We start from the raw sequence: 10,888 nt of genomic DNA, 5'->3' as shown, positions 1-10,888 counted from the left end.
AAGAACATCTAGAGTTCAACCACTAATCATTTTACCATATCTTCTAAAGGTACGTGGCGACCCCCCAAAGAACGTACAGCCCTACTTTGCATACAGTCCACTAATTAAATTATTGATCATCTTCTCTAAAAGGTACGTCATTATCAGTAAGTATGACTGTATGTACTCTAAAAATTAAATCATTTTCTTGGCATAATTTTGATTGGATTAAAATTCAGAAATTAGATTATTTTTAGTTTTCCAAAACGGCTTTATCAGTTTTCTTTCAGTTTGAAAAAGAAAAAAAAACCTTAATAAAACTTTCTGAGCTCAAAATCATTCGGTGAAAGTTTCATTGATATCCTACAAAAGTCGGCATAAACGTGTTTAATGAAGAGACCAACTCTGAAATATGAAAGACGTAATACTGCGAGTCACTACTGTAATATCGTTATAATGAATTAAGACCAAAAGATTTTTTGCTCAAAGAAACTTTTTTATTAAATTTTATGAATCACCTCAATGCAATTTTGGGTTACATTTCCCTCCAAATGCTGGATATAGTAACGAGTAAATCCCGGATTTCTACCCTTTGCACGACTCAGAATTTCACAGAAAACATTTGAAAATTTTGCCAGTAGGACCTTTCGCTGCTGAGTCGCGCTCTCTTCATTTTCTATTCCAGCGAGGATGGTTTTTATACCTTTCCACACTCTCGGTTTTACATCCAGAAATCTTCCAATGTCATCATGTCTGAGTGTGATGTCCATTGGTCCATTTCGTGTGAAGATCTCAATGGGAATTTCTAGTCTTCCATCATGAAAGAGTTGCTCCTCAACTCCTTTTGCGGTGCAATGGTAGGGATCCTTGAATTCAAAATCGAGAATTTCAATGGAAATGGGAGTACTGGGAATCACTTCAGGCGTTTTCTGGGGACTCAATTCTTCTGCCAGGGAGACATCCTCTAGATGAATTTCTTCAGTTACGTTTGCTTCCTCAAGTGTGCTCTCAAGGTCTTCGATAGATATAGGAGTCAATGGAAGCTCTTCGCAGGGTGTGAGCGCATCAAGACGATCGAAAAGCAGCGTCACGAGATCTTCAATAGTCTTTCCACGATCAATCTCTGGGTGCCTCAAAATGCGTTCAACATTGGAGTGAATGTGTTGTAGATACTCCATAGTCATGGTGTGAAAGGTTTTTGGTTGGAAGAAATCTATGTGAGTCCTAGTTGTGGGATTTTTCTTCCTGAACCGACGATAGATTCTCTTTTCAATTGAGAAGAGAACATTCGCTGATCCCATTGCCACAGTGCAGTCCTCTATTTTATGCTTATCCAGCAGTTTTTTCTCCACAGATGAAAATTGAGGTGGTTTGAAGGTGAGCTGATGAAGATTAACTTCCGTGCATCGTCGACTTGTGGGATTTTCAGTGTAGATCTTATAGAAATATTTCAGGAATGGATCCTTGAGTGTGCTGATTTCTGTATCACTGAAATGCTTCTGAAGGTACTCGTCAACAATTTCCCGGATGTTAGTTTGCTCCACAAAGTCTGCAAAAGATGAAGTAACTGCAAATTCTTCAGTATCCCTCGAACTTAGAGATTCTTCATTCCTGGCATTATTTTTGGCTCCTTCGTCATTAGCATTGTTGTTTGTTGAAGGCAGTTCTCCTTCACATAGATCAATTATTTGACTTTGGTCTGGAACTGCCTTGTTTTTCTTATTTCGCCTCGATTTTGGAAGTTCCTCAGATTCTCCATCTGATTCATCTTCAGAGAGCAAAGTAACAACTCTGGGTTTATTGAAAAGTGGTGCACATCCTTTCTTTCTTCTCGGTATCATCTTGGTATTTCTTTTAAGGTTTCCTGGTCAGTTCTGGAGCGACTGGATGATCATTTGTTGTGCTTCCGGAAAGGTGGCTAAAATAGCAGTTGATGGGAGAAAATCAAAAAGTGAGGTTAGACGTGTATTTATGGAAATATCGTGGACAGGATGGAGGGGTGTGGGTTGATTACCCATTAATCACCTGGAAAACGATGTGTACAAGCTTGATGATCAATTAGATGGTCACTTTGGGGTGATTGAAGCGATAAAAATGCCACTTAACCAGCTTAACGAAAGACAATGAGCGTCAGAGCACCGGCTGTTCCGATTTCATTCCCAAAACATACACGTCACTCATATTGACGTTTCATATAAAAAGTTTCGGGAGACTGAGGTCCTTTTTTCCGTGCATTTTGGGCTGATTGTGGGGCATTTAGCCACTTGATATTGAAGCGAGGAGTACCGGGAGATAGTTGAGGATGAATATATTCAGATTAGCTGGTGATTTGTCACATTTGCTGGCGATAATAGTGCTATTGCTAAAGATATGGAAAACACGCTCGTGCGCTGGCATTTCCGGAAAGTCCCAAATCCTGTTCACCGTCGTCTACGTGGCGCGGTATTTAGATCTCTTCACCACATACATCAGCTTGTACAACACTGTGATGAAGATCTTCTTCCTGGCGGCCTCCGGGATGACGGTGTACTTAATGTACGTGAAGTTTCGCGCCACGTACGACCACAACCACGATTCCTTCCGGATTGAGTTCCTCCTCATCCCAGCCGCCATCCTTTCGCTCCTCATCAATCACAGCTTCACCGTGCTGGAGATCCTCTGGACCTTCTCCATCTACCTCGAGTCCGTGGCTATACTGCCGCAACTTTTCCTCGTGAGCAAGACGGGCGAGGCGGAGACCATCACGAGTCACTACCTTTTCGCCCTCGGCTCCTACCGGGCGCTCTATCTCATCAATTGGGTCTACCGCTACGCCACCGAGGGGCACTACGATTGGATTGCAATTATTGCTGGTGCCGTACAGACCATTCTCTACTGCGATTTCTTCTACTTGTACATTACCAAAGGTGAGTCTGTGTGCGCCCTAATATCAACATAATTTTACTGCGGCCAGCAAATAATTCATAGATTTATCATTAAGATTTTATTTTCCCATTCCATGGATTTTTCTCCCGTAAATCCCAATGATTTTTCAGAGAGCATAAAACTATTTCTTTCCACGGACCCTGAGATAGACTCTCTGCAAAAAAAAGTGACTGATAAGCCGGCTTCTCAATGTCTTATCAATTTTTTCAAATTGCTTCATACCCCAAATTCATCGGATGATTTCCTTTTTGGAAATTTTTTAGCTCAATTGAGACAGAATAATGGGGGAGCTTAATAAGTTCTAAAAAATATATTATTCAGGCGCTTTTTGCAAACATCTGGCATTGTAATGTTAAAAAAAAAGTTCTCCCAGGCGGTCTGCCCCATCAGTACAGTGTTTGAATAGCTGAAGGCATGAACTCACGATTTTCCCACCTCACAAAGTATTAATGATAAGAATTTTAGTCTTACAGACAGATGAAGAGATAAATTTACTGATATTTTGTAGATTTTAAGATTTCTAACGTCTGGACTTTCTATAATCGGTTAGCGGAGAGGTGAACAATCCTTTTAAACTGTTTTAACTGGTCTTGGAAGTTTTCTATCAATAGTTTTACAAATTACAAATAAAAGTCAATCATAACGCGTCCAGTTATAAGAGTTGGTGTCCCACAACGTGCAAAGTTTCTTTATGCGTTTTAACCTCTAGGCCGCCAAGCGGGGTCGTTGAACGACCCCAGCCCTATATTTCGTGCTATAACTTAATAAATATAAAAGATACCATTCCCATCTTTTGGAAATAAGTTCTTTGGTTATCTGAGGAGGTTGTGTAAAAATTTCAGCTCAATCCGTCCACCACAAGAAAAGTTATTAAGGAAAATGTAGAAGAAGGGAATTCAAAAATTGGTGTAACGGCCATGCTGCGGAAAATTTCTTAGAATGAAGTTAGTCACATCATAAATCATATGGTTGAAGGGGGTTGAAGGGTTGTGTTTACTTTCTCACTTTACCATCTCAGTGTCAGAATTATCGCGAATAAGTAACATAAACAACATAAAACATAATTAGAAGCATATAAATGTGCAAAACAATAAAGAATATTCGAGAAATATTGCCATTTATCACGATGCGGGAAGTGAGGGGAATGTGGGGAAGTAGTGAAAAAAAATAGCAGTTGCGGTCAACTTCGTGGCAAATTTCTCACGAAGAAAGTGTGAAAAAGGAGTGAAAAATGTTTTTCCCTAATATCTTCTTCTGCGTGTTTCCGGGTGGCGAATTTGTGATGCAAGGGGCAAGAGGACTATATAAGGAGTCTAAAGGTAGTGACCCGACAGTTCCCGGTTTTATAGTTTATGAGAAAATCGACTTCCTTCTTGGGGTCGTTCAACGACCCCACCTTGGCGCTCTAAGGAAGCTCCAAGGTCTTGGCGGCCAGCAGGTTAATACTATTTGTGAGCAGTATTAGTAAGCAAAGTTGACTTTTTTTGTAAATTCGGCAATTTGATGCATTAAAATGGTCATATCTCTGGTTCTATAAGACCTACAGAAATTTCTTGACTAGCTTTGGAAAGGTATTAACACAGGCTATAAATTGACATAAATTTCAATAATTTTCAAGGTCACCCCCAGAATTCAAAATGGCGGATTTTTGTTTCACCAAAAGAGTTTTTCGCATTTTTCGTCCTGAAGGAATAGTTCTAGAGGTTTCTGATGTCCTAGAAAGTTGTAGAGTTTTGCAAAATCTTTAATTTGATACCAAGTTGAGCAAAATCGGTCAAGCAGTGCCGGAGATATGGCTCTTAGAACTTTTCAAATTCAAGAATTTTTCAAATGGCTATATCTTCTAAACGGCGACATAGATTTTCTTCATTTTTGGACTGGTGCAAGATTATTAGTCCTGCTACAACATATCAAAATTTAAAAGATTTGCCTAATGGGGATTCGGAAATATTGCCCCTTAAAGTTAGGCAATTTTTGTTTTCGATTTTAGCGCCTCTTGTGGATGTTTTTGGAACTTGGAATGTTCTAGACAGTTGTAGGGCTTCTTAAAACCTTTCATTTGATACCAAGATGATCAAAATCGGTCAAGCCGTTCTTGAGTTATATCGAAAAAACACTTTTTGCTTTAGGTCGCCATATTTGCTAAACGGCTTGACCGATTTTCAAGTATGAGTTGTCGATGAAAACGTTTCACTGAGCTCTACAACATACTAAATTTTCAGATCTCTAGCTATAAGGGAAGTGGTTGACGGTATTTCAAAATGGCGGACGGCGGCCATCTTGGATTTTGAAAATGCGAAAAAATGAAATTTTACACCCACATTTCTATAGAAAACTTCAAACCGGAGGTCTCTATCTGTTACTGTTCTCGAGCTATAAGGCAAAGTTTAGCGCACCGGCCGGCAGGCCGGCAGGCCGGCAGGCCGGCCGGATCAAAAATTTTCCACCACTATTTTCGTAATGTGGGATGTCTAAAACGTGCTCATACCAAGTTTGAGCCCGATCTGAGGTGGTCGGTTTTTCCGACGATTACAATACTTGGTGTTGGCCACGAAGTGGAACACCAACTAATTAAAAACTAAAGTCAGTCTAGTCTGAATAATTTGTTAAACCTATAAAAAAAATCAATAAACGTAAGAAATCCAATAGGAAAAAAAAACGTATCCTTTAATCCTTTTAATCAAATTGGAATTCCAAATTTAGTTTAATTTTGAGAATCTTATTTGATAAATATTCACTTGTTTTCATTTCATCGCGTATAAGACGTTTTGAATGTAAACTATGCAAAAATTGTTAACTTCTAAAGATATTTCTAATTCTATCCATCCAAATCGTTTTTGTACGTTAGAATTTAGAGATGAAAATGTTAAAACGATGCTGTAAAGCATAAAAGTTTCATTGTAATATTACAAAATTGCCGTAGGCATTAAACCTTCTTTATTTATCTTTTAATTATTTCTAACTAAAAGTCTCTGTAGACGGACTAACTAAAAAAGTCGATTCTCTGTTTTATAAAATTGTGGAATTTACCTTTTTTGTTATTAAATTATGCTGGTTATGATTGTTTTCACTCAAATAAGAAGCTGATTCATCATAAGAATGTAACGCCTTATTAGCATTAATTAGCATGATTAAGAAGAGCAATAACCTTTTTTTCTATACACCAACTTACAATGTTTGTAAAATCGTTTAGGATTGTTTTTAAGGCGGTTTTTCTGTTTGTTGGTTTCCTGTTTTCATTTCAAATACTTAAAAAGGATTTAAGGGATTAACAAAGAAGAGATTATAAACATTCTAGGTCAATATGTAAGAAACCTCCTTGAATTCGAAATCTCTAAAAGAATAAAAATGTTTAAAATTTTTATCTTCTGATCATTCTTTCACGTAAAAAGTTTATAGATTACTAAAGTTGTTAGATCAGTTAGATCCTTTTTAGGGATAAATTTACAATTTAGTTAAAAATTGGATAATTAAAAGTAGGTCAGATTGCTAACGATCCGTAAAGGAAATTTCAATTTCAATATGTTGTAGAGCTCAGCAAAATGTATTCATCAGTAACTCATACTTGTAAATCGGTCAAGCCGTTTAGCAAATATCGCCGTCTGAAATGAAGAATTTTTCCGATTTAACTCAAAAACGACTCGACCGATTTTGATCAAATTAGGCTCAAATGAAAGATTTTCAGAGGTCTTACAGATGTTTAAGACATTGCAAGTTCCAAAAATGACCTTAACCCTTTCAGGTTCATTGGGCCATACGCCGACCCAAAAGGCTCGATTTTGAAAATATTTCATTTTGTATAGTTAGTTTTTAAATATTGAGTCCAAATAAGTGCAGGACTATGTCTTTACAATCTCTAATAATTTTAGTAATTTTATGACTACAAAAGGACATCCCCAAGGACTCATAGGATCAGGAAGGACGAAAAACCATAAATTTTTGAGTTGGGATTTTTTGCCAAAAATATCTTATTTGTGCTCAAAGGAACCCATAAAAATTATTTTTAGTTCAATCAGATTGCTAGATTAATCGCGGACCTGAAAGGGTTAAGCTGGACTCGCTTTTTTTCATTTTTATTTCATTCAAAGAGACATCACACCATGAAAGTCAATCATAACGCGTCCAGTTATTAGAGTTGGTATACCACAACGCGGATGGGTCAGTCTATGCGTTGTAATTTAATTTTTAAGTAGTATTAGTAGGCAAAGTTGATTTTTCTGTGAAATTCAGTAATTTGATATGTACATAAAAATGGTCATATCTCAAGTTCTATAACACCTACAGAAATTTCTTGACTAGTTCTGGAAAGGTATTGAAATAAGCTATAATCTGACATATATTTCGATACATTTCAAGGTCACCTCCAGAACATAAAATGGCGGATTTTTGTTCAACAAAAACAGTTTTTTGCACTTTTCGTCCTAAAGGAATAGTTCTAGAGGTTTCTGATGTTTTTAGAAAGTTGTAGAGTTTTGCAAAACCTCTAATTTGATACCAAATTGAGCAAAATCGGACAATTCGTTCAAGAGATATGGCTCTTAGAACTTTTCAAATTCAAGAATTTTTCAAATGGCCATATCTTCTAAACGGCGACATAGATTTTCTTCATTTTCGGACTGGTGAAAGATATTAAGTCAGGCTACAACATATCAAAAATTCAAGGAAATCTATAATCGTGATTCGGAGATATTGCCCCTTAAAGTTAGGCAATTTTTGTTTTTGTTTTTAGCGCCTCTTGCGGATGTTTTTGAAACATGGAATGTTCTAAACAGTTGTAGGGCTTCTCAATACCTTTCATTTGATACCAAGATGGTCAAAATCGGTCAAGCCGTTCTCGAGATATATCGAAAAAACACTTTTCGCTTTAGGCCGCCATATTTGCTAAACCGCTTGACCGATTTTCAAGTATGAATTGTTGATGAAATCGTCTCACTGAGTTCTACAGCATACTAAAATTCCAGACCTCTAGCTATAATAGAAGTAGTTGACTGTATTCCAAAATGGCGGACGGCGGCCATTTTGAATTTTGAAAATGCGAAAAAATGAAATTTTACACTCACATTTCTATAGAAAACTTCAAACCCGAAGTCTCTATCTGTTACCGTTCTCGAGATATAAGGCAAAATGTGGAGTCCAGGCCGGCAGGCCGGCCGGATCAAAAATTTTCCACCACCATTTTTGGAATGTGGGTTGTCTGAAACGTGCTCATACTAAGTTTGAGCCCGATCTGAGGTGGTCGGTTTTTCCGACGATTACAATACTTGGTATGCCACGATTGTGGTATACCAACTAATAGAGTCAAAATAAAAGCTTTTGTACCTTTTGTAACATAATTTTAACGTAAAAAGTCCATATTTATTTACGAGTTAATATTATTATAAAATTAATTTTTATTCTACATTATTATCCATCCTTAAGGAATTCTTTAATTTTTCATCTCCAATTCAGACTTTGTTCTCAACTCTAACTTATTTTTTTTTACAAAATTCTTGATGCAAATTTTTCTTTTCCAACTTTTTTTTTGCAGTCCTAAAAGGCAAGAAACTCCAACTTCCTGCATAGGTACGTGATCATTAAATCACCACCGAAGGAATATTTTGATGCAGTGCATAGAATTCCTCAAAAGCAGCGCAAATAATTTAATCGTATTACAAAAAAAAAAAAAGAAAAATTTCTATTTGCCAGCATTAAATTTACTTTTCATTGTGGAAATAATTATGATAAAAGAATGAGAAGGAGTCGTATTTAAGGAGTTACATCATGGTAAAAAAAACATAATTAATTAATTTTGAGAAAGTATAGTGGACCGTACTAATAAATTAGTGGACACACACCGACGTGAGAGGCAAAAAAAAAGAATAAAGTGAGGGAGGGATTGTATCTCCGCGAGACTTTTTTTCTTTTTCCTCATTTCCTAAAGACAATCTTCTTGATGGTGAAATGGGTACTCTTTGGGGCATCGCGGCGCTTTGGTGCTGCAGGAAGCTTTGCTGGGGACTTCCTCTCGCCACCGGGGAGATTGTCTGTGGATGTTGTCTCTGCATTAGAAACTAAATATACAGCTACAGGACTATTTTTGGGCTTTTCAATCATCTTCGGCGGTGGGAAGTTTATGTCCCGGTAGGTGATTTTGTTCGCTGTCGTCGACGGGATGTTTTCTTTGGACTCTTCGGGGATTTGCGGCAGAGAATCGTCGTCGTGGATGGGGAATGCGGGAGGTTTCTTTGCCAACATTTCTGGTGGTTCCCGCTGATGCTCAAAGGTGTCGTCAAAGTTGTTTATGTCCACCTGAATATTGGGATTGACGGGGATCTCGTGGATGTCTGGAAATTTGACTCCACATTCCTCAAGCAGGAGTTCCCTGTTCATGAGAGCACATCGATATTTGAGGCACTTATAGCGCCATTTGGCAAGATCTTGCTGCTTTCGGTGATTCTCCTCGCCCAGCTGGATTTTCTGGTGGAGCACCGTCTTGAGATTTATCTCCAATTTGGCCACTTGAGTGCTGCAAAAGAGAAGAAATTTATTTTCTTTTCAATTTTTTTAAAAATAAAAATAAAATAACTTACTTGCAATACTTCATCATCTCATTAGTCCAGGTAACTCCGTGAGTCTTAGCTGTTTCATTTAGCTTCTCTTCCGTCCACATAAGTTTCTCCCGGACGCTCATAATCTCCTTCTTTTGCTGCCCAATTTGTTCGAGAAGTTCCTTCTTGAATGCAACGTCCGCATTGACAAACATTTTCTTTATGTAATTGAACTCTTCGGCAATGTCGGAATTCTCCTTCTTGAGGCGCTTAATCTCCACCTGACCCTCCAGATAGGCTGCCTTCATCTCATTGTACTTCTTCGACTGTGCACTGAGGATTGCCTTCATTTTCTGCCGCTGATCATCCACCTCGGCAAATAGGGAATTTCCTTTGCGATTCATGGCATTGGGATCATTCTTGAGGGCCATCATTTCCGTGTTGACTTCAAAGAGTTTTGCCTGGAGTTCCTCAATTAATTGGGATTTCTCCTCAATCTCCTCCACATGCCCCTGGGAACGACTTTCGAGAATTTCCACCTTTTCCCGAAGCTCATCACGTTCCTGCACCAAATCTCGACGAGAATTTGCCAATTCCAGCGCATCTCTCTCCAATTTTTGAATTTTTTCAGATAATTCTGTAATTTTAGCCTCAAAATCAAGACCAAGGGTATCATTCTTCGAGACATTGAGGCACTTCTCTGAATCCTTCTCAGCCAATTTCAGTTCAAAAGACCTCTGTTGCTCCTCCATGCACTTGGCCATCTCCTCCAGTTGCCTCTCGAGGTTACTTCGATCCCCACAGAGCCTCCCATTGTCTTCCTTTAGCTTCTCAATTTCCACGAGAAATTTCTTACGAACTTCCTCAATTTCAGCATCCCTTGAACTCTGGAGGCTCTCCACTTCAGCTGAGAGGTAGTTCTGTGTGGCGGTGGATGTACTCAAGTTCCTGGAAGCAGTTTTCTCTTATCTATTAGGAAAATTTCAGTAAAATGATGGGAAATCCTTTACCTTTGCAGCTCATAAATTTGTTGCTTCCCATTTTCCATTTGCTTTTGCAGCTCCTGGCAGGTTTTCTCCAATTTCCTGTACTCCTCTTGAAGTTCATCGTGACTTAGGGATTGCAAGGATGAAATTAGCACCGTTGAACGCGAAGAATGGCTCATTTTTCTTGAGAATTTCACCAGAAATGCAAATGTTTGTTTTGTTTATGAAAAACCGCTCAAAACGGCCATTTAAATTAACTTGACGAAAGTTTAACCATGCTGAAGTTTCGACGAATTTTCGGAAAATGTTGCAAACATTTTTTTTGTATGGAAAATTAAATTAATCAGGAAAAATTAAAAATTCGAGAAAAATTAATTTTTTGTCGGATTTAGAAAGAAAAAAGCTTTTTGTTTTTGTTATTTCCAAGTATTTCTGAGATAAAAAATTGAGATTTTTTTCCACAGTAACGAA

General features: G+C 37.9%; 6 protein-coding genes across 7 annotated transcripts in view; 3 read left to right on the top strand and 3 right to left on the bottom strand.

Moving 5' to 3' along the window:
• Positions 1-10,888, top strand: part of LOC129790123 (WD repeat-containing protein 19) — an 829,031-nt gene that overhangs the window by 50,561 nt on the left and 767,582 nt on the right. The gene's annotated exons all lie outside the window — the stretch shown is intronic.
• Positions 1-10,888, top strand: part of LOC129790155 (protein O-mannosyl-transferase TMTC2-like) — a 433,518-nt gene that overhangs the window by 183,133 nt on the left and 239,497 nt on the right. The window lies entirely within an intron of this gene.
• LOC129790211 (serine/threonine-protein phosphatase PP2A 65 kDa regulatory subunit) overlaps positions 1-10,888 on the bottom strand; it is a 620,353-nt gene that overhangs the window by 557,421 nt on the left and 52,044 nt on the right. The gene's annotated exons all lie outside the window — the stretch shown is intronic.
• LOC129790269 (uncharacterized) lies at positions 455-2,137 on the bottom strand. 2 transcript variants are annotated; one of them, XM_055827706.1, is made up of 2 exons: positions 2,005-2,137; positions 455-1,897 (listed from the first exon to the last, which is right to left on the bottom strand). In XM_055827706.1, the coding sequence occupies exon 2, from the start codon at positions 1,818-1,820 to the stop codon at positions 480-482; it is 1,341 nt and encodes a 446-aa protein (XP_055683681.1). In that variant the 5' UTR covers positions 1,821-1,897; positions 2,005-2,137; the 3' UTR covers positions 455-479. The 2 variants fall into 2 exon arrangements, with proteins under 2 accessions (XP_055683681.1, XP_055683682.1); XM_055827707.1 differs by having other exon boundaries at positions 1,994-2,134.
• On the top strand, positions 2,160-8,977 carry LOC129790385 (ER lumen protein-retaining receptor). Its single transcript, XM_055827868.1, has 2 exons — positions 2,160-2,885; positions 8,432-8,977. The coding sequence occupies exons 1-2, from the start codon at positions 2,282-2,284 to the stop codon at positions 8,464-8,466; spliced, it is 639 nt and encodes a 212-aa protein (XP_055683843.1). The 5' UTR covers positions 2,160-2,281; the 3' UTR covers positions 8,467-8,977.
• Positions 8,631-10,663, bottom strand: LOC129790227 (protein Spindly-like). The gene is made up of 3 exons (XM_055827644.1): positions 10,442-10,663; positions 9,474-10,379; positions 8,631-9,409 (listed from the first exon to the last, which is right to left on the bottom strand). Exons 1-3 carry the CDS (start codon positions 10,594-10,596, stop codon positions 8,812-8,814), a joined length of 1,659 nt encoding a protein of 552 aa, XP_055683619.1. The 5' UTR covers positions 10,597-10,663; the 3' UTR covers positions 8,631-8,811.

The sequence above is a fragment of the Lutzomyia longipalpis genome, chromosome 2, assembly GCF_024334085.1.
Source record: "Lutzomyia longipalpis isolate SR_M1_2022 chromosome 2, ASM2433408v1".
In the NCBI taxonomy this organism is placed as follows: domain Eukaryota; kingdom Metazoa; phylum Arthropoda; class Insecta; order Diptera; family Psychodidae; genus Lutzomyia; species Lutzomyia longipalpis.
The sequence above is the reverse complement of the archived record's forward strand: the minus strand, read 5'-3'. Positions and strand labels throughout refer to the sequence as shown.